Source organism: Gossypium arboreum, chromosome 10 (assembly GCF_025698485.1).
Source record: "Gossypium arboreum isolate Shixiya-1 chromosome 10, ASM2569848v2, whole genome shotgun sequence".
Classification (NCBI taxonomy): Eukaryota; Viridiplantae; Streptophyta; class Magnoliopsida; order Malvales; family Malvaceae; genus Gossypium; species Gossypium arboreum.
In genome coordinates, this window is record NC_069079.1 from 28,476,171 (window position 1) to 28,500,458 (window position 24,288).

The 24,288-nt window shown below is 34.1% G+C and overlaps 1 protein-coding gene across 1 annotated transcript; it reads left to right on the forward strand.

Annotated features, from left to right (window-relative positions):
- LOC108488828 (acid phosphatase 1-like) lies at nucleotides 1-1,630 on the forward strand. The gene is made up of 4 exons (XM_017793112.2): nucleotides 1-159; nucleotides 340-746; nucleotides 826-1,038; nucleotides 1,198-1,630. Exons 1-4 carry the CDS (start codon nucleotides 16-18, stop codon nucleotides 1,373-1,375), a joined length of 942 nt encoding a protein of 313 aa, XP_017648601.2. The 5' UTR covers nucleotides 1-15; the 3' UTR covers nucleotides 1,376-1,630.
- Nucleotides 1,631-24,288: the final 22,658 nt, after the last annotated feature.

The following is a 24,288-nucleotide window of genomic DNA, read 5'->3' on the forward strand; positions in this document are numbered from 1 at the left end:
CCATGGCATTTTTTAATGGTGATACCGGCCCAGCCAATTGGAAAGAGCCAAGTTTCATGTCGACATCATGCTTCTTGTTCACGCCATATTTTATCTATTATTTCATCACCCACCAAACCTATCTCCATCTTTGTCTTCGGACCTTCATGTCTCACAATGGTGATCGCCATTTTTATCTCCTTTTCATATACTATTTCTTTCAAATTTACTTATTTAATGAATATCCCTTTCAGTTTTATTTTTTACTGAGATTTACATGCAAATGAATATCACTATGACATCTTTAATTTCTTCCATCATCTCACTCAATTTGCTTGGGTTGTGTTTTTTGTTTCCTAGGAAGGGTTTATTATTTCAGAAATGGCGAAGCGGGTGCGAGACATATTATCCATGTTTGTCTTAGCAATATTCTCCAAGGTAATTGGCACAAAGCTGTACTCGAGAAGGAGCGCACCAGCTGAGCCCGAGAGTGAGGCTAACGTGTGCTTGAGCTGGCGTCTGGCGGTGGAAGCTAACAACATGCCGGGATGGAGCACCGTTCCACTTCATTGCCTTAGCCATGTTGAAACTTACATGATGGGTGGACAATACGAGCAGGACGTTAACTACATCGTGGAACAAATAGAGAGTTACGTTAGCCAAGTAGTTTTGAAAGGCGATGGCTGCGATGGCTGCGATGCCTGGATCCTGGATATTGATGACACCTGCATCTCAAATCTCTTTTACTACAAGGATAAGAATTACGGGTACCATTTATTCTTGTATTTTCATCTATATATGTATAGGTGTTTATATGATTTAATTACAGTATGTGTGTATGTTTAGGTGTGACCCTTTTGATCCTGGGGATTTCGTGGCGTGGGTAATGAAGGGAGAGTGTCCAGCGATTCCTGCAATACTTGGATTGTTTACCAAGCTGGTGGAGGGTGGATTTAAGGTGTTCCTGCTTACTGGGAGAGACCAACAGACCTTAGCCCCTGCTACCATTGCTAATTTGCATAACCAAGGATTTATCGGCTATCATAGGGTGATTTTTAGGTAAGATTAATTAGTACACCCACTTTTACTTCTCTTCTCATCTCATCTTATAATAATGAATGGGGTATTAAAAATATAATTTCTTGCGAAGAAGTATTCATATATACATATGGTGATTGGTGATTATTTATTGTATTTATGATGACGAGTAATTAACAGGAACCAATCATTCAAAGGGAAAAGTGCAGTGGCGTTCAAGTCAGAAGTTCGAAAGCAATTAGTGGAAGAAGGGTATAGGATATGGGGGAATGTTGGGGACCAATGGACCGATTTGCAAGGGGAATGCTTGGGCAACCGCACTTTCAAAATCCCTAATCCTATGTATTGTGTTCCTTAGTCCCTAGAATTTAGGGATTACTCTGCAATGAACTTGTCAATATCATTTATCATAACCCCAAAGAATTTTTTGGTAAAAAGTGGTTGTTAGTAAAATTAGGTGATGGTAGTTTGTTGAATAAATTGTACAAGCGTTTTTGGCATAGGTTCTTCCTATTTGGAATCCAAAGTCAAATCATTGAAGGAAAAACTTCCTCATCCAAAATTTATGTACATATTTGTACAAAATTAGATTTAAGGTTAGTAAGTTATATAATTTATTCTTCTAAATGGTTTAAAATTCAAATTTTGAAAATAATTATATCCCATTCAAAAGTATATTTATTGTGACTTTGTTCATTAGATAAATAAATAAATAAATATAAATTTTATTATGCCTACAGTCTCAACGCTTAATTCTCCTCCTTAGTGGCCAATGATTTTTTTTGAAACTCAATTGTATGAGATTTTTTGTTTTACCATAGAAGCTTTAAAGCTTTCGATGGATTATCACTTCCCTCATTTTCCCCCTGCTATTGTTGTAAAAATTATTTAATGTTGTTAGATTGGAGTGAAGCTAATTTTTTTTTTTGGAGTGACATAATCGAATTATAAATTTTTTAAGAGATTTAAATGTAATTTTATCATGTATTAATTTATAATTCTATTATTTTTAGATGGACTAAATAAAAGTTTTTCATATTTAGGGGGCCAAATTATAATTTTACTATAGATTAATTTACAATTTTATTATTCTTAGAGGTATTGAATTAATTTTTTTCAGGAGGCAACTCGTAACTTTGCTTCTGCCGCTAGAGAACTTGAAAGACATGATTCATTGTTTACCGCGTATTGTTACTAGTGTTGTTGTGACAATAATAATGTAATTTCTTGAATTTTATTGATAGACCTCAAAGGTATATATATCTATACAGTAGTAGTTACGTAGAAATCAAATTGCTAAGAAATAATATCCCATAACATCTTATAATATCCTATCAGGAATCAAATTGCTAAAAGAAAATATTCCATAATAATATCCTAATACCCACCTTCAAGTTGGAGAATGCAAATCATAAATACCCAACTTACCGAGAAGATATTCAAATTGCGATTTACAAAGCGCCTTTGTAAAAATGTCAGCCAACTGAACGAAGGTCGAAACATAAGAAAGTGCAATCAACCCATCCTGGATTGAACCCCTAACAAAGTGACAATCCACTTCAATATATTTAGTGCGCTCGTGAAATATGGGATTCTGTGCAATATGTAGCACATATTGACTACCACAAAATAAATGAATTACTTTAGGATGATTAACACCTAAGCTCAATAGTAAGACCTTCAGCCACTTGAGCTCACAAATGAGGGAAACCATAGACCTATACTCAGCCTCAACAAAAGAACGAGAAACAATATGTTGTTTCTTAGTTTTCTAGGAAATAGGAGATTGTCTCAAAAAGACAAGCCAACCAGTAAGCGAACGCCAAGTTAACGGACAAGCATCCCAATTCGAATCACACCACTTTTTCAAGGACTCACTATCAAATCTCAAAAGAATCCCTTGGCTAGGAAAGCCTTTCAAGTACCAGACAACACACAGAGCTGCATCCCAATGCTCTTGCATAGGCTCACGTATTAATTAATATAAGACATGAATCGAGTATGCCAAATCAGGTCTGGTCACTGCCAAATAAATCAAATGATCCATTAACCATCAGTACGACTCAAGATCAAACAAAACCATCCCTGCAGCATGCGTTGATTTATGATTTTGCTTTATTGGCGATCTTGTGGGCTTTGCTCCCAAAAGATTTGCATCGAAAATAATATCAAGTGCATATTTTTTTTAACAAAGAAATAACCCCAAAGAGCTACAAGCTACCTCTATCCCAAAAAATATTTCAAAACACTAAGATCCTTCATATGGAAGCAAGAACTGAGATACCCCTTAAAAGTTTTCAAAGTAGTAGAATCATTCCCAGAAATAAACATATCATAAACATAAACTACCACATTAATACTACAGATCCCTTAGTGTATGTAAAGATAGAATAATCAGAATATGATTGGAGAAATCTATACCTTTTTAGTGTAGTAACAAGCTTCGCAAACCAACATCGAGGAGCTTGTTTCAACCTATACAAAGACTTGTGAAAACGAAAAACCATTCTAGGCTTGTCAGGAGCAAAATCTAGAAGAAGCTTCATGTAAACCACTTTATCAAGACCACCATGCAGGAAGGCATTATGGACATCCATTTGATGTAACTCCCAATTTTTCGAAGTTGCAATAGCTAAGAAAGCCCGAACAGTCACCATTTTTTCCACATGTGTGAAAGTTTCATTATAGTTAATATCTTCTACCTGGTGATTACCAAAAACAACAAAACAAGCTTTAAGTCTCTCAATACTTCCATCGAAGTTATATTTAGTCTTATACACCCACTTCCTACCCAATGCTTTTTTTTCCAAGAGGAAGTGTTTCCATAGACCAAGTGTCATTATCCTTTATAGCACAAATCTCCTTTTGCATAACATCACACCATCCTGCATCTTTCACAACCTCTAAAAGAGACTGTGGCTCAACCCCTGCAGTAATAGCTGCAAGAAAATGTCGATGTTTCATAGAAAATTTGTCACAATTAACATAATACGCTACAGGAAACGAAGTACCTGAGGAAGGCCAATATGAAGTCATATAAAATATGTGATCACATGCATACAATATGATAATGTGTGTACATTACACATAGTGATCACATGAACTAGTGATCATATGCAAACATAGTGGCCAATATGAAGAAATAATCATATGCATACATATAAACTAATAGCTTATTTAATATATAATTATAAATATTTTTAATGATTATATTTAAATTTTAAAATTATTTTATTTTTATACATATGTATATATGAACTAGTGATAATATTCATACTTATTTATATATGATTCAACTAAACCCTAAACTATAAAAAATATTTGTTAAAGACATATAATTAGTTTATATTAAAAAAAGTTTGTTAAAGCCAATATGATGTGATGACAATTTTTTTTGAATAATCTTATTATAGGTTCTGATCATATGTGTTCTTTTTGACACAATGCCTAGAATTACCCATAACCCCTCTCCAACCCATAAATAGGGGAATAATGTGTTTCAACGCACTCGAACCCATGTCATTTTACATTGGCAACAATGCCTATACCAATAAAGTTATGACTCAATCGATTGATGTGATCACACTTAACTATAGTGATTAAGGTTCAACTTTTGCTTCTAATGTCGGTTGAAAAATGAATCTTAATTAGGATTCTCTTTACTTTTTTAGCCATATCATTCTCTCCATTTTTCAAGTTTGGTTTATTAGTTTAAACTTCAAAAGTTCTCTCTTTTACATGTTTCTTTTTTATTTGAATTACACACATTAAAACAAGTTTCTACATCTATTCCAAAAATGAGGAACCGAGCTATTGAAGAGTCACTCTTTGAACTAGAGATGGACATAAAAATTTAAGAAAAGATTTAGTAACATTCAATGGTGGAAAAGATTTTAAGTGATCATCTTATTCTTTAAAACCCTAATGAAATTGTGCTCAACAAAGCGTGGCTATTAAAGAATGTGATGGAAGTTAATGAGCTTGAAAATAACTTGTTTTTGTTTCTATTTAAGGACGAGAAGGACAAGTGAAAGTGTTGAGTAACAAACTATGTTTAGTCATGGAAGGCATATCATTCTAAAGGAGTGGCTAAAGGAATTTTTAGGATGAAGGAGTTGGAGCTCATGGGCTTTTCTACCACAGATTTTAGGAACAAATATGCATTCTTCCTCTTCAATATTGTATTAAGGAAAGTCTCTTAAAAATAATTTTAGGGTTTTTTAAGCATGTTGTATTTTTTATTTAATGGTGGAAATGATGTTAGCGGGATCATGAAAATTAATGTTAAAGTGATGGTTGAGAGGCCCTTGCCTACTGGTTTCCATTTGGAGTGTGAGGATAAAGAATCGATTATAACATTCAAGTAAGAACGACTTCATGAGTTCTGCCATGGCTACGACATACTTGGAAATAACTCAAAATGTTATTGGTGATCCATTACCCATATTATATGCACTTTTATGGCAATTCAATGAGACAAAAAATGATGTTGAACTTATGCTTGGTGAAATAATATAAAAGAGGAAAGGTCTGCAAATGAGAATCACATGTGAACTAAAGCGAGTGAAACTAATCATGAGGAATCTTATAGTGGTAAAATATTTTATAACCATTTAATGAAAAATAAAGGCAACAGGATATTTAGACGACAACAATTGTTATTGATGGGATAAAGAGGAAGGGTAAGAAATAAGGTTAGGAGGACCCATTGTAACATCCCAAATTTTCAGTATCAAAATTCGTGAGTGAATAGAATTTTGAGCATGAGTGATAGCAAAATATGAATTATTTATTAATTAAATATGTTATGGAGGGAAGACATCAGAATTAAATTGATATGCTAATCGTAAAATAATTTATGGATCGATTTGCAAGAAAGTGAGAATTGTATTGACCTATTTTTTGTTGTTATTAGAAAATTTGATTCTATACCAAATTTTCTCAAATTGAGACGTTTCAAAAATTTATTACTAAATCAAGAGGTTTACAAGATGAATACAATAGTGGAGAAGAGAATTGCCGGGTAATTTATCAGAGAAAAAGTAATTGGTGCATGAGGACTAAAGTGTAAAGTAAGCAAAGCTTGAAGAATTCTAGAATAATTAACCAAGACCCTTGAAAGCTATTAAACCATAGCTTAGTTTGAGATAGTGGATGAACTTGATCAAATCCCTTAATTTCCACTGAAAATTTTGTGAAGCAAAATGGCCATTGGATTATTATATTATAAGATTAGTATATTATAGGATTATTAAACTTAAGTATAAATGAGAAGTATGAAAGATGAAAGACATGGGTTGTGTTTAGCTTCTTCAAATGACGGCGAAAGGAAAAAGAAAGTTACATATCTTCTTCTCCATGTTGTAAGCTCTCATACAAAGATAAATGAATTCTCCTTTGAGTGGTTGAATCAATAACTTTATATGGTAGTTTTAAGTAAACTCATTAATTTCTTGGATGGCTATGGATGATTATTAGAAAATTTAGAGAGAGAGAAGATTTTGATCATGTAATTGTAGTTGTTAATGAGCTTAGAATGATGAAAACAAGCTAGAAATGGTGTTAAATTAATGTTTTGTTAAGGTTTATGTTAATAGCCATGGTTGAGATTAATGAAGATCAAGGAGAGAATGAAGAGAACTTTGAGATAACTATGTATTTTTGGATAGCTTGATATTCCTAAAAAGATATTTTAAAGTTAGATTTAAATTCTTACGAGAGAATTTTGAGTTACACGAAATTCAAATAATTAAACCTTAAGTGTCAAAAGCTAAAAAAATCATAGATTTTTCAATAGATAGATCATGGTTATCTAGTGTTGAACTCAAATTACTAATTAGATGCTTGTATATGCTGTGCATATTTTGCGTAGGAAAAAGAGACTAAAAATCTTAGGCAAGCAAAGGAAATGAAAATTTTAAAGTGATGACCATTGATATAACTTTCATTTATTTTAACCATTTGAATAGGTAAATTCACTTGGAACTTACTAATTTTTTATATGTATATGATGGCTCAATACTATGTAAAACTTGACATATAGTGAATTTGACATGTTAAGACCATTAATGGATAGAAAGGGTAAAGGTTATGCATAATGAATGATGGTACAATATTAGTTAATATGTTAAATATATATGTGTCACGTGTAAAATGGTATGCGAATTGTGAAAGTATACATGTCGAATAAATTAATAAAGTGATAAGTAAGATCGTCTCCACAGGGATCGAATTAGGTATAAAAGTGGTCAAGTTATGATAACGAATTATAATTAATGTTATGAGAAAAACAAGTTAAGTATGCAATGGTAAATTAAAGTAGAAAAGATGTGTGCAAAATGTATATTGACTAACACTGAAAAATGCTAAAGCAAAGCAAGAGTAAAAAATTGTAATGGAAAATTTGAGAATAATGACGTAAATAATTTGCGAGCAAATAAATAAATAAATAAGAATGCTATAGAAAAGATACCACAACAAATGATTAAGGGTCTAAGATGTTGATTTGGAAGGTTGAGATTACTAAGAATCTGCCTTTACTTTCAGTAATGTGTCAGCAAAATCGTACTCAATCTACTGCTCAGAAGAGACCTAAAGTGATATGCTTCTTTCAAGAGCTAGATCTCAACTTACTTGGCTTGTGTTTTTAGGCCTTAAAACGATACCCTGTACTATTTTATCTTCATTTTATACAAACGTTGCTCTATGTCTAGAGTCTACTGCAAGTATTCGGTCAAATACCCACTTGTATCATTAAATTCCAATCCAACTAATATAACCTTTTTAGAATTAGATTCAATTTATGGGCATACTGCACACTTATCTATGTCTAGAGAATGTACGCATACAATTGGGACATAAAAATAATTGAATGAAATAGCAGATGAAATCAAATATATGCTTCAACCATTAACGAAAATAAAAATTTCATCATGTAATCTCAACCCTTTGAGATTTAGCTCATGGGTTGGCAATTAAAATTCAAGTTCAAAATAACACCCAACATCATTTTGACCAAGTCAATTCACGGGAGAACAAATTAAGAAAAATTAGAAGAACTTAGAAAAATGGCTATCACCAAGTCAATCCAGAATCCAGCAGCACAATGTCCTGTGGTGGTTGAGAGGGATTATTTTTGGTTTCCTCATTTCATCTCTACTCAACCGCTGCCCTCTATTGTTGCCTTCGGATCTCCACACCCTTTAAGGTTTCATCCTTTGGCTTTTTATAAGCTTTTCTTCCTAGGGTCACTCCAACAGCCCACAATATCTTTTACTCTTTTTTAAGTAGATTTTTCTGGTACAAATAGAGTTGGGCTGAAACTGGTATGCGTTGAGTGTTGACTCGGTCATTTTCCTAAAATTGCCACGGCATTCGTGTTGGCAAACTATATAAACTTTTACCCCAGCAAACCTTCACTCATTTATTTCTTTCTCCATATCCTGCACCTGTCAAACCACCAAACATAACCCTTCTACATGCAATTAAAAGTACCTAACATTTAAACACAATCTAAGCTCTTAATGCAATGATAAAAATACCAAGGAAATGTCCTAAAAATGTAACAAAATGTACCAAGTACAATTAATTAGCTAGGTCTAAAGGCATGAAATATAACTCTTTTCGAGAGTTATCACTATGTTATGTGTTGTTATTAACAAAATATAAAATAAGATGTTAAAATATTGCATATAATCATGATATGTTAGGGTTCTCCACTCATGTGAACAAAGTAATATGTGATATGGAAATGTGATTATATATGTACAAGGTAGCTTTATGGCACTTAATGTGAACTTATGAACATGTTAATAATAGCTTATGTAAACTTGGTAGAAAGGTTAGGATATGGTTGCCAATTAGGGTTATATGTATATGTTACCTTCGGGCCTTGCACTTATGTGCTTTTGGTATGGTGTGGGGTTCGGAGGTATGTAATGTGGCTTCTAGATTTCTATTTTTTGTAGTTTTGATATGTTACCGTAGGTCGAGCATTTGTTGTAGACCATTGAGCCTTCATTATCTTTTTGGAGGCCTACATGATATACAGTGCCTTTGGGCTTAGCACCTTAGTGCTCTATAGTTTACAGTTTTATCATAGTATCAGAGTCTTATTGTACTAAAAATACATGGGGCGCAACTATGAAAATGGATAAAAAATGATAAATGAAAAAGAGTTTAAAGATGTGAAATAAGTGAATTGGACAAACCTTGATAACTTGAGAAATAGAAATAAAATGTTGCAATAAATAAACTATATGTACAAAAAACAAAAGAGAAACATGAACACTTTTGAACATATCATAACTTGCTTGTATGTCATTAAATTCACATTGACCTTATGTTTAGCCTTATCTATATGTTATGTAACTAATAAGGAAATAAGAAGTTTGTTGAACCATATATTGTGTGTCCTCCCTAGTAAGATAAGTTTAACATTTTTCAATTGAGCTTACTAAGCATTTATGCTTATGCGCCATTGTTCATAAACGTTGATTTTTACTCCCAAATTTTAACTAGTTTTAGTGATGAATTCAAAGTTTACTTGAAGTATGTTTATGTTTAATTTGTTAGAGGTGTTTTGGTAATTGATTAGGGTGTTTAAGATTTATTTTTGAGTTCTATAAGTCTAAGATTTGATATTGAACTCTTAGGTATCAAATCAAGGGAAATTTAAAGAAATTTTTACCTTTAAGAGCCCAGGTTCTGATACCCTTGCTTAGGTATCAATACCCTACTTGGCAGAATGGGAAATTATATAGTACAGGGACCTAGGTACTGATACCTAGGCTTTACGTACTAATGCACAAGCTTTTGAATAGGGCCACTACCCTATTTCGAGCTTTTTTATCCCTTCGAGGACCATTTTTGGTCTTAGGCACCTTCAATCACCCTCAAACCATTTTTATATGATTTTAATTTTTTTCTAAAGCCTTTCAAACGTCTAAAAATTGATTTAAATATTTTGTAAAAATGTTTTCAATTTGATATACTTAAACAAATATGAGGTTTTACACTTGTACATGTTTCGGTAGCATCTCTCGTTCGTACCGATCGATAGGACGAGTGAAGGGTGTTACACTCATGCTTTGGAGTAGAGTGTTAGGGAAAATTGAAGTTGAATACGAGGAGGGAAAATTGAAGTTGAATACGAGGCCTAATTTAAAAGAAGAATTATAGAAACTTATCTAGGTTTTTAAAGCCTTGTTATTAAGATGAATAAAGAAAATGTTGATATGGTGACCCTTTTTATAACGGCCCCAAAATCTCGAAACCCAAAAATCCCAAAATCTTGAATTTTTCTTTTTTGTGCTTAGCATTTCTGGTTAAGTGTTAATTATGTGATGGTAGGTCTTGGTGAAGGTTTGAGTTCGAACCTAGGGGTAAAAGAAATTATAGTTTAATTATTAAAAGAACCTTGAGGGCAAGTAGGTGGGCTTTCAAATAAATGAAAGGAAAATTGGACAGAAAAGAATCTGCTGGCCCAGGGGATAAGTGGCGTGTTGCTAGTGTCAGAGGTCTGGGGTTCGAATCCCACTCAGCTCAAGAGAGGGATTTATTTTTGCTTAAAAGATGGACAGAGGTGGCGTTGGAGTTGAACTCTGTATGGAGGGATAAGAGGAGAAATTTGAGGAGAGGATCAAAGGGTTATCAGGGAGAAAAATAAGGAGATGAAGAGCAAGGATGAGGTGGAGCCGAATTGGGAACTTGGGCTTAAGAAATTCGGCTATAGAGGGCTATAAATAGGTGCTGAATGGGAGGTGGCCAGGCTAATGCCGAATTCCCTTCACCTTGTTGCCAGAAACCCTTTACCCTAAAAGTCGAAAACCCTTTATTTTACTCTCTTTTGTCTGTGCCGATTTCCCCTCCTTCCTCTACACAATATTCTTTGTTTCACTTTTGTTTTAGCCAACTTCTTCTTCCTTTTTCCCTTGGTGCCGAATAATCATTTGTTTGCCATTCAAATCTCAAGGGCCGATCACCTCTTTGGCCGAATACCCTTAGTGCCGCCACTACCCTTTCCACTCAGTCGGTTCTAGTGTAAGTGTTCGCTCTTCCAATCAGTTTGTTTTGCTAAGTATCAATTATTGTCCCTCACTTCTTCTGATCGGCCTTGGGTAGGAATAGGTACCGAATCTCAGTCTTTGGATCTCTGCCGATTTGCTCCTTAGGGGAGAGACTTTGGTAAGTACTCTAGATCTTAGTTGGCCGAATGGTCATAGTTAAGGTAAAGGGGACTTGTGTTGGATACAAGTCACCTGTTATTTTGGTTTTAATAGTTAAGATTGGTGTAGATCTAGGAGTTGATCGTGGTTAGTGCTTAAAGAAGAGGCTGTTATAACTTGTCGCACAAGGTAAGGTTAAAAGTGAGTTTTTGATTTTGGTAAAGATATGTATTAAACATGTGATTAATTGAAAGGTGATATCGATTTTAGGTTCGGGGCTAAGGAAATCACAGCACGTTTTATTACCAGGTGTGTACACACACTGCACACACAAGGAGATCGGCAAAAGCCGAAATGCGGAAAAGCCGAAAGTTTGGCTATGGTAGTCTTGTGAGTGCGCGAACACTTATAAGGGGGAAACCGATAAGTTTTCTGAGGTCCAGGGGAGATTCCATGGACTTGGGTTGTGGATTGGCCAAACGGGCTGGAATGGGCTAAATGGGCCCTATGGGCTGTTAGGCCCATAATAGGCAAAAATTGATAATTGATGTTATGTGATGCAAAATTGTATGTGAGTATAACTGTGAATGTGATTTGGGCCTAATGGGCCATATGAAGGAGATTGGGCCTAGTGGACCATATACAGGTATGTGGATTTGTCTGGGCTTTGTAAGAGGTTTTAGGCCTAGTATATGATGACTGCATAAAACTTAATTAATTTATAAAGGACCGTGGACAAGGCATAGGGTTAAGGTGTGGCAACGGGTATATGCATGTCTAGGATTGGATCTAGGGAGTGCTTGGTACTTAAGCGGTCTTAATGACCCACCTCCTCTTCTCTGGAATCCTACCTGGTGTATAGTATTCGTTCATCTTAGCTCACGGGATTTGTTAACGGGGCAAGGTAAGTAAAAAATTGTAATAAAGTAAAATTACCGAAATACCACTAAAGGCGAAAATGACTAAAATACCCCTATGCGTTGAGTGTAAGATTTAGGATTGCTACATGTATATCTGCTGCATTCATATGATATTCTGTTTAGGATGCATATGGGTTGGAAATTATAGAACGGAGGAAGTATATGAGGGTCGCATGGTTGCTTGACAACCGTGGATCCACCGACGGCTTTTTAAGCCCATTATATGATTGACAGCTTGCTGCAATGAAGGTAGTTCCGCAATCGGGCTACCATTGATGTGTATTGGTTAGGTGGGTTGATATTTATATCCCCACATGATGTGTAACAGGGGACGGAGCTGATGTGTATTGGTTGGATTATTGGGGTGGGTTGCACTGCATTGCATTGCATGTATGTTGTATGGTGAATGATGGATGCTTGTTACTTGTCGAGGGTTGTACACACTAAGTTTTTGAAAACTCACCCCCTCTTTTATTTTTCTTAGGTGATGCTCAATAGGAGATTTGATGTTTGGAGGGACTCTGAGTGGCCAGCTAGCAAGACAATTTGGATTCATTCTAAAAGTATATAAGTTACTCGTTTATTAAGTAATTTTCATTTAGTATGGATTGTAATAAGGCCTCCCCCTTTTATTATTATTTGGATTATTAAATTTGTCGTTGTAATTATAAGAAGTAGAACATGGATTTTCTAAGCTATAGTTTTCTTTTAATGCTACGTTTCCGCAACTAAAGTTTTAAAGGATAAGTTTTCTTAAGTCAAATGTTTTAAGCAAAGCTTCGCAACAGAAAAGAGATTTTACTAAGTAATTGAGATGTAACTTTTTTAATGAAGGGTTTTCAATGAAAACGAGGTTTTCGCTAAAACACTTCAATGTGACACGCCAGATTCGGCCATAATGTCTGGACCGGGTTTGGGGTATTACACTTCTCTTTAAGAACATTGGGGAGAAAAATATTTCAAAAATAATTGAAAAAATGAAAATATAGTTAAAAGTTAGAGCTAAATTAATGAGAAACTTCATGTATATTAGGAAAGCTTCCTTATAATTAGTTAGGTGTTCTTATATAGTGGCCTTGAATTCCTTCTTCACTTCATTATAATTAGCTACTCCCTTAAGCTTTTTAGGTATTTTAGTGTAGATGTGTCATACACAAAATCTATGGATTATGTTAGGTATTATCTCATTGTCTATCAAAATGCAATGAGATTGAATCGCTTTTGTAGCAAAGAGCCACATTGTAAAACAACAACCTAAATGTTCCTACACTTTGTGTAAAACCAAAACAAACTTAAGGAGGATAGGTTAAACATAGTGATTAATTCCTACTAACGAAACAAATGATATCTTGTACTTGTTCACAAGATAAGTTCTACCAAAACTAACAACATCATGGTAGTCCTTACTAAGAGAATGGATCAAATAATAATTTTCAATCTTTCATTACCATCAAGGTAAATCTAGTTGTAAAAGGTCCTTATCTTTCATTTTCATTTCACACACACACACATAAAAATCCTTGCATAAAGACTCAACATCCCCATTTTGTAAAATCATTCTCCTATTGCTATAAATAAAATTCAGTTATCTTATGGTGAACATTCCATTTCATTTGAATCCCTTGATTAAACTTGAACCAATTTAATATTCTTTAAAATTTGAAGGCCAACCATATAATTTACCTTAATTTGTTTCTTTAATTGATTGATGTGTAGACATAAGCTTTATGTGTTAAGAAGAAGTTCATAAGAATGATATATGGTTACCTTAGTTATATGCCATATCCCATCATCATATAATACAATAGTAATCCTTGCAAGACATCAATTTCTCTTATTACTTGTATTACCATTAGGTTTGTGATCTTTATCACAAGTTAAAAGGGCATACTTAGGGACTTCAATACCCTTTTTACACAATAACCTTTTCACCTTACTAAACCTTTTGAACTTAACATGCTTTTAATGAAAGTTGAACAATGCATGAAGAACTTACCTTTGGTTAGTCTTGATTTTAAATTCAAATTATGGTCATCTAGCATTTCATTGTTAGTCCCAATAGAATCTTCTTCATAATATCATGAAAATCTTGATGATGAACATCTTAATCTTCAATCACATATTTGGGACTGCAATCTTCAACCATTCTCTTTGAACCATAACTTGCATAAAAATAGTAATTATGCTTCCTTCTCATCCATTATATTATCATTATCACATAATCAAAACAAATTATTCAAGTTCTACCTTATATCATGGTTTTGATTGTAACACCCCTCACTCGTATTCGATGTCGGAATAGGGTTACAGAGCATTAACGGACTTACAACACATATAAACGTACTTTTCTCATGCATTCAATCATTTCATACAATCATCATTCAAGTTCAATCAATTTGTCCCTTATAATAGTCTACGAGGCCTTAAACATGCTTTGGAAAATATTCGGGACTAAACCGATAACTTAAGAAGCTTCCACAAAATTTTGAACAATTTTCTCAAAACAGGGAACACACGCCCGTCTGGCCAGGCCATGTGTCTCACACGGCCACCAGACACGTCCGTGTCACAGGACGTATGGACATTCAAAATGGAGCACATGGCCGTGTCCCGGCCCGTGTTCGACCCCATGTAACTCTCTGACTTGGGTCACACGGCCAATTCACACGACCGTATAGCTAGCCCGTGTGCCTTAAAAATAGCCATACACGCTAGTGTACCAAGTCGTGTACTAGGTCGTGTCAAAGCTGTAAGGTATACTGACTTATGCCACACGGCCAAGTCACACGCCTGTGTGTGAGGCCGTGTGGAGCATACTGACTTGAGTTTAATTTCAACACCAAGGGACACACGCCCGTGTAACATGACCGTGTGTCACACACGACCGAGATACACGCTTGTGTCTCTGCCCGTGTGGACAAAAATAGGCTATTTGCAAAGTCATTTTGCAACCCTATTTTTACATACCTAAACAAGCATAATTTGCAACATTTTATAACTCAATAGGCAGCCAATCCATAACATTTCATATAATCGACAATCCATTTATATAATCAGTAATTCATCCATATAAACATTATCAGAATTATGCCTGTTGAACCTATTAGAATATCGATAGATACACAGGTGATACACACTAAGTGTATTAATCAGTAATCCATTAATTCATCATCGTATTCACTCTTTCGAGCTATGATTGATAAACTCCTTATGAGCTGATGAACAGTAAGCTCTATCGAGCTGGAAACAATAAACCCTGACGAGCTGAGAACAGTAAGCTCTTATGAGCTAATATATTAGTAAGCTCATATGAGCTATGGTGAGTTCGCAACACATGCAGGATCTCGACCTAAATGGTAACCTTAGTGACATGTCACTTGTATCCTACGAATTCCTACGGTTCAAACGGGGCTCAGTACCCATCAGACTATATCAATAGGGCATTCGAATTTCAAGTAGACAATTTGATCAATTACATATATTCATTTCAAATAATTACAAGTATTTAAAAGTTCGATTCTAATTATACGAACTTACCTTTTATCGCTCGGATAACAAATATCGACTAATCGTCAACCTTTCATTTTCCCTGATCTAGATTCAATCCTTACTTATCTTGATCTATATATATTTCAAAATTAGCACATTCAGTATCCGATCTATTCAATTTAGCCTTTAATTCATTTTTGGAAAATTTACACATTTGCCCCTAATGTTTCACACTTTTATAATTTAGTCCCTATCACATAAAATTGCAAATTCATGCAATTAATGACAAACCCATGCTTAGCCAAATTTTAATGGAGTCCCTAGCAGCCCATATCTTTTATTTATTCACACTTTTACCCACATAATTTTACATTTTCACAAATTAATTCCTTTTTTACATTTTTGTCAAAAATCACTTTCAACACTAGTAAATCTATCAATAAACCTTCATAATCTATCATCAATATCAATTTATATAAACATTCAACAATGGAAATATGTTAAATCTTTAACAGTTTCAAAATTTAAAGTACGGGCTAGCTAGAATACGAAGCAACGATCACAAAAACATAGAAATCATTAAAAACTGGGACAAAACACATACCTAACTAAAGGAAATAAAGTTTCTGAATAGCTAGCTCTATTTTTCAATGAATAATCGGTTTCAAGAAGATGAATGCATGAATAAATTCATTTTTTTTTTAATTAACCTTTATTAACCAATTTACATAATTAACCTTTAAAATACTAAATAATTACTCCAAATGCCATGCCACTAACATCCATTATATTATAAATGGGTTAATAACCACATAAGTACCTTTACTTTAGTGTTCTATAGCTAATAGATACCTTTAACTAATAGAACTCAATTTTTACACTTTACGCGATTTAGTCCTTTTTATCAAATTGACCATTTAAACGATAAAATTTCTTCTTGAAATTTTCACACAGTCATTCAGTCATGCTATAAACATTAAAATAATAATAAAATAAATACTTCAACTTCAAATTTGTGGTCCAGAAACCACTGTTCTGATTTGACTAAAAACGGACTGTTACATTGATTTTTGTTTGACTTTTCCATTTTTTGCTCCTAGATTAATGGCTTTTTATCTCTACTTTTATTTAAAATTTGATTTTTATTTGGAATTTCCATTTCTTTGTTTTTTTTTTCTATATTGATAGTTATGGAAAACTAATATGATAGAGAATAAGGAAGAGTATGAATGGTGACAATAAGACTATTCATATGCTTGCATAAGTGAATATATATATATATATATATATATATATATCTAAAAGTGGAACTTAATTATGGACAACAAGCTTATGTTTACATGAATTATATAATGAGTGAGAAATTATAGAGGGAAAACTAAGGTTAAATTATGCTATTAACCCCTATACTTAACAAAAGTTGTAGATTTAATCCCTATACTTTTATTTAGACATTTTTAGTCCCAATACTTTTCAAAATTTAAAACTTCAATCTTCAGCAAACAATAATTTTTAAACTCTTAAGTAAAGTTCTGCTATTTCCAAAATCTTATTCATCAAACATATTATCATATGAGTAATGTCATGTCAACTTATTATTTTCACATATTACTCACTAAAAATTCAGTTGATGGATTACCAATTATCAATTACGTTAAGACTAAAATTTTAAAATCTGAAAAGTATAAAGACTTAGAATGGTCCAATTTGATAAAATGGGCTAAAATTATAACAATACCCGTACTATATGATTTATAATTGAATTTAAACAAACGGATGTAACTGCTACTATTTGGGCTTGGACTAAAATTTCAAAAATTTAAAATTGTAGGGACTAAATTTTACCAATTCAAAAAGTACATGGATTAATTGATCAAATAAAAGTGAAGAGATTAAATCCAAAATTTTTACAAAGTAAAATGACTAATAGTAGATTTTAACAAAAAATTAATGTGACAAGCCACCATTTCAATAGATAAGGATTAGTTGGGCTACTAAAACATCATTGGTGCGACAAAAATTAATTTTGGCGATCCTAGTCCATTGATCCAAGTGTGAAATAACGAACCCAAATGAAAGGGTACAAAATTCATAATATAAAATTTTGAATATAAACTAGTACAAAAGGGTTGTTCACAACACTATTTTGAACTTGTAATAGCAACCTTGAAAACTCCGATATTTATATAATTCACCTACTGGAAATGATTGGAGTTCTTTCATGAATGTAGCGACGTAAAAATTAGCTTTAGCTTCGGTCGCTAATTGTGGCGATTAAAAACTTGGAAATTAAAATTTGATTTAAAATAAACCGGGAGTCACCACCGATTCTTTTTCTAGGTGTGATCGGACACCTATTAAATTTCCTTTATTTAAAACGAGAAAAAGGCCGAGTTAAGGTCTACGTTAAAAAGCCAGAGAAAAATTAGGGTTCGGGAGTTCGATTCTGCGAGGAAGGTATTGGCACCCTCGCGACGCCCAAAAATTGGTATCTCATAAACAAGTGTTGTCTTGATTTTCAAAATATGAGTTCAAAGTAATATTCAATCGTGATCCGATTCAAAAGACGAAAACTTTCAATTTTTGATTTCCTTCTTTTTTTTTTTGAGAAGGGTATACCGTCCTAACACGAGTCAATTGATGTTTACCCAACATAGCGATGAAATCGACGACATGGTGTTAAATCAATATATTGCCTTACGTATTGAGATTAATAAAAACACGAATAAATATTTTAAAATAATGAAAAACGGAGAAATATACAGGAACGGACGGAAAACGAAAGATAATAGTCGGGAACACATCATGGCACATAATACATACAACAATGATATTTAAAAATAATGACAATGCGCGTGATATTAAATGTAACAATAGTATCTTACATGAGAATACAATGAGAATACAACGAATATACATACACGGATAATTAAGAGTATATATGTAATATATAAATATGTATATATATATATATATATCTAAATAGTAGTAGTGTTGGAAATATACTATATATATAGTGTTAGGAGTATATACATAAGATAGTAAAAATACATAACTATTATCGATAAAATACATATGACATATATTGAACATATATAATACATACCTACCTTAGAAATAATAAATATAATAATAATAAAACTATTTTTGCACATTACACACATACATACACATATATATATACATATATAATTTTATATAAATAATAGTATTAGAAACGATAATATTAGAGATACACATAATAGTAAAGAAAATAGATACCTAATAATATTAAAATATACATAATAATATATATAAAATATAATAGTTAAAACTTATGTACATAACACGTGTAAAAGAAATATAATATTAAATCATTTACATAATATACACATGTGATTTTAAGGTTAAATACATATTTGAGTACTAATATTACATAAAAATAATTATATATATATAATATATTAAAGTTATGTATATATATAATAAAATACATGAACAATACCACATCCAACATGTATATAATATATAATTAAAATGATAATACATACAACATATAAATTACATAACAAAACATGTACTATGATTATAATAATAATAATAAAGATAATATTGAACTAAGAAGAAACAAACACGCATTCATGAAATATTGAATAAAATGGAATCAAAAATATTGAATATTAAGCAATACATATATACATACACATATGAAGCGGAAAAAAAATATTAACACATAATAATAATAATGATAATAATAACAATATTAATGATATTAATAATTCAAAATAATGATGATATTTAATAAAAACAACAAAAGAGACGAAGAAGGACTAAAATTAAAACAATAACGAAGTTATGGGGTCAATTTAAAAGGAAATAAAGGGAGGGACTTAATTACAACACGCACGTAACTAGGAGGGTCAAAAGCACAATAAACCCAGATGTTAAAACGCAGCTGCTGGGGACCGAATCGAAATCGAGGCAAAACAATGGGGTAATTTAAAATATAAAAAAACTTGATTATAAAACGTTGAAAAGCGGAGGGCCAATCATGCAAATAGCCCCCTTAAAAACACGCGATCCTCGGTCGGACGGGTCGGGTCAACCCGACCCGCATCGTAACAACGTCGTTTCAGGGGGGGGTCCAAAACAGTGCGTTTGGACCCCTATATAAGCCAAATTTTTGTTTTTCATTTGAAATGAAAGAAAGAAAGAAAAAAAGAAGGGAGGAGAGAAAAGAGGAGCGGGAAAGAAGAGGGGAGGAGAGCTCTCACACACGGGGCGATCCACCGGACGGCCACGGAGGTCCGCCAAGATGGCCCACCACCACACGCAGTGGTAGGAAAGGTAAAATTTGATTTTTTTTATATTTTTATAATATTGTATATATATATGTATAAAGGTATTAGAGTCTAGGAAAAATCCAATAAATAAAAAAAATGATTGATAATATGAAAGAGAATAGGTTTTTTCACCTTTTTCTTGATCCGGTTTTGATAATATCAATCTTGATCTATTGTTGTTCCTAAAACCGATGTGTGTGTTCTGCTTTTGTTTTAAACTATCGAAAAATCGAAAAAAGAAGACTATCCAAAAACCGAAAAAAAAGAAGAACCCCCTGGCAGTTTTTGACTTGGGTTTTTATAACCCTTTCTCACCGATTTTTTTATTCCTTTTGTCTTGTCTAATTGCAGGGAATGGGCACGGACGGTGGGGTGTGTGAGGGCTCAGACGGTATGGGACTGTTGTAGTGGGGGTATGGGGCATGTGGGCAAGTAGGGGGTATGGGGCTGCTTCATGGTTGCGGCACAAGTGGGGAGGCAAGTGGGATGCTGAGTAGGCTAGGGTTAGTGGGGTTGGGGTTTCTGACTGCTGATTTGTTTTGGGCTGTTGGGCTAGGTTGTTTAGATTAGTGGGTATGGGTTAGCGGGCTTCTGACTTGGGTTTAAGATTGGGCCTTTGGGTTTAATATTTGTAATGGGTATTGGTTTTAAGTGGGCTCCGGGTTAAGTAATATTGGGCTGGGGTTAAGGGTTTAATATTTGTAATGGGTATTGGATTTTGGGCCTAAAATTGGCCTGTACAGCTGCCCCTCTTTGCTCATTGTCGTGTAACGAGAATAGAGCAAAGACATAAAGAAAGGCCAATTTTGCGCCGTCTTGCCGAGTCTTGACTTCATCGGCGCTTTTCTTGTTCAAATAGTTTCCTTCTAGTCCATTTCATCTTGTAGCTTTGGTTCAATCCACCGCATTTTCTGATATATGTCTTGTAATTTCAACCTTCTCTAATGTAACTTTAAGGATATGAAATTTGCGGCTTCAATCTGCTCTTTTATCACTTCAGTGAGATGAGATTCGTGATCTTCTCTTCTGTAACTCTAGCGAGGCAAGATCTGATATCCTCAATCAGCTCTACTGCAACTTCAAGAAGACCAGACTTGCAGCTTTGACCTGCTTCACTGCAACTTCAGGGAGACCAGACTTGCAGCTTTGACCTGCTTCACTTGCACTTCGTGGTATCCAAATCGTGTCTTTCATCAGCTCCAATCTTTATTCTTTGCTTGGCATGTGATCCTCTCGCAACATGAGTTGATTTTTGAAACAACAATAATTAAGAATACCTCAGCGTGACCTAAGGCTCGTCTCACTTCTCGCAGTTTGAGTCAAAATTTGAAACATAAATTAAAAATACTTGCACAGTGGCTTGAGGCTCGACTCACCTCTCGCAATATGAGTTGATTTTTGGAAAAACAAAATTTGAAAGGCTCAACTCACCTCTCGCAATATGGGTTGATTTATTTGAAAAAAATATAAATTGAAAGGCTCAACTCACCTCTCGCAATATGAGTTGATTTTTGAAAAACAGGAATTAAATGGTTCAACCCACCTCTCGCAATATGAGTTGATTTTTTGAAAAGTAGGAATTAAAAGCGAAATTGAAAATAGCTCAGCACGTGAGCCAAGGCTCAACTCATCTCTCGCAATATGAGTTGATTTTTGAAAAACAGAAATTAAAAGGCTTAACTCACCTTTCGCAAGATGAGTCAATTTTCTAAACATAAACTAAAAATACCTCAGCGTGCCCCGAGGCTCAACTCACCTCTCGCAATATGAGTTGATTTTGGAACATAAATTAAAATTACCTCAACGTCTTGAGGCTCAACTCATTTCTCGCAATATGAGCTGATTTTTGAAACAACGGGAATTAAAAATACCTCAGCGTGACCTGAGGCTTGACTCACCTCTCGTAATATGAGTTGGTTTTAGGAAAGTAAAAATTTAAAAACAGAATTTGAATTTGAAAATACCTCGACATGTGACCCGAGGCTCAACTCACTTCTCGCAATATGGGTTGATTTTTTTTGAAAAACAAAAAGGTACAACTCACCTCTCGCAATATGAGTTACTTTTTGAAACAGAAATTAACAGGCTTAACTCACCTCTCGCAATATGAGTTGATTTTTAAAAAACAGGAATTGGAAAGTAGAAACTGAAAATACCTCAGCATGCCCCGAGGCTCAACTCACCTCTCACAATATGAGTTGATTTTTGAAACAACAGGAATTAAAATACCTCAGCGTGACCTGAGGCTTGACTCACCTCTCGCAATATGAGTCAAATTTTGAAACATAAATTAAAAATACCTCAGCGTGTGACCTGAGGCTCAACTCACCTCTCGCAATATGAGCTGATTTTCTTGGAAAATATGAATTAAAAAGAAGAAATTGAAAATACCTCAGCGTGCCCTGAGGCTCAACTCACTTCTCGCAATATGAGTTGATTTTTGAAATATAAATTGAAATTACCTCAACGTGTCTTGAGGCTCAACTCACCTCTCGCAATATGAGCTGATTTTCTTGGAAAACATGAATTAAAAAGCAGAAATTGAAAATACCTCAGCGTGCCCTGAGGCTCAACTCACTTCTCGCAATATGGGTTGATTTATTTGAAAAAAATATAAATTGAAAGGCAGAAATTGAACATAAAAAATATCAAAACCTGTCATTTGGTAGAATTCAAGTGTCTTTTCATTTGATTCAATGCGACTCTCATTCTAGATTTCTTGCTCTGCTGGAGTACCTGTATATGCCATGCATGATGTTATCATGATTTGCACATGTTTGTCTTAAATGCCTTTATGCCTACATAATTATGCAGTGCTCTTTAAGTATGTTCGTCGTATGTCTTTTTTCGTCTCGATTCTTGTGATGGTCCGCATTCGTTACTTCGGCTTTTTACTTTCTCTTTACGCCATGTACATGTCTTCAAGCTTCACGAGTAATCGACGTTCCTCAGATGTCACTCTTTTGTCCCCAATTGAACTTTGTTCCTACTTTGAGACTCTTGCGCTTATTAAATTTTCATCCAGGTAATGCTTAACCTTTCTTTTGTTTAGGGCATGTCATTTCACCATTTATCATGTAAATAAACACATAATGATATGCATGAAAATGGTCAGGTAGGGACAAAAAGGATATCTCATATTCCTTTATTTCAAATGTGGCAAACAAAGAAAGTTAACTAATGATAGTACAAATGTGCAAAGAAGAGATCGTATTCAATGGATACAAATGCTTTAGATATTTGACACATGAATTCTTCACGTTCCTCAATCAAGAATCTTTTAGAGTCTGGCTCCTTGCGTAGAAGATTTCGAGCTTTCAGAGATGCTTCAAATACTGCAGTCTCACTGTTTGTCGTACAGTTTAGAACGCCTTGCCTTGTAAACCGAATATTTGTTCCATTAGAACGCCTCTTGGGTTTTCATTCTAATCTTTTATGTTTAACCAAAGCGCCTTTTCGGGTTTCGCTCGATCCCTTCCTCTTTTTTTTTTTTTTTTAGATGCCCTTTTCGGGTTTTCATCTCAAGCGTAATATTTCTTCACTGCATCTGAGTTCACTGGATTCGACAACTCTTTCCCATCCATCTCGGTAAGGATCAAAGCTCCTCTTGAGAATGCCTTCTTTCGACGTCACGGTCCTTCCCGCTTTGGTGCCCATTTCCTCGCAGATCTTTTTGTATCGGAGAATTTTTCTCAGCACGAGTTCTCCTTCATGGAATTCTCTTGGTCGTACTTTCTTGTCATGGGCTGCGATCATTCTCTTTTGGTACATTTGCCCGTGACAAATTGCCCTTAGACGTTTTTCTTCGATGAGGTTCAACTGATCATATCGAGCTCGAATCCATTCTGATTCTTCTAACTTTGATTCCATCAATACTCGCAGAGAGGGGATCTCAACCTCGATAGGTAGCACAGCTTCCATTCCATAGACTAGAGAGAAAGGAGTTGCTCCAATAGATGTTCGCACAGAGGTGCGATATGCAAACAAAGCAAATGGAAGTTTCTCGTGCCAATCTTTATATGTCTCAGTCATTTTCCCAATGATCCTCTTGATGTTCTTGTTAGCTGCCTCAATAGCCCCGTTCATCTTTGGGCGATAGGCGAGGAATTATGATGCTTTATTTGGGCCTTTCGCACATTTCTTTCATCATCTTATTGTTCAGATTCGTGGCATTATCTCAAATGATTCTTTCAGCAAACCATACCGCAAATGATTTCCTTCTTCAAAACTTGTAAACTATCTTCGTCACATTGGCAAGCGAAGCGACTTCTATCCATTTTGTGAAGTAATCGATAACCACAAAAATGAATCGATGTCCATTTGATGCTTTTGGAGAAATTGGCCCTATAACATCCATGCCCTATATAGAAAAAG

Bases quoted from the DNA above. Each gene is read 5' to 3' on its own strand.
- LOC108488828 (XM_017793112.2), top strand. From the start codon at position 16: ATGGTGATACCGGCCCAGCCAATTGGAAAGAGCCAAGTTTCATGTCGA. The intron at 747-825 runs GTACCATTTATT...GTGTATGTTTAG, and splicing joins TACAAGGATAAGAATTACGG to GTGTGACCCTTTTGATCCTG. The intron at 1,039-1,197 runs GTAAGATTAATT...AGTAATTAACAG, and splicing joins TATCATAGGGTGATTTTTAG to GAACCAATCATTCAAAGGGA.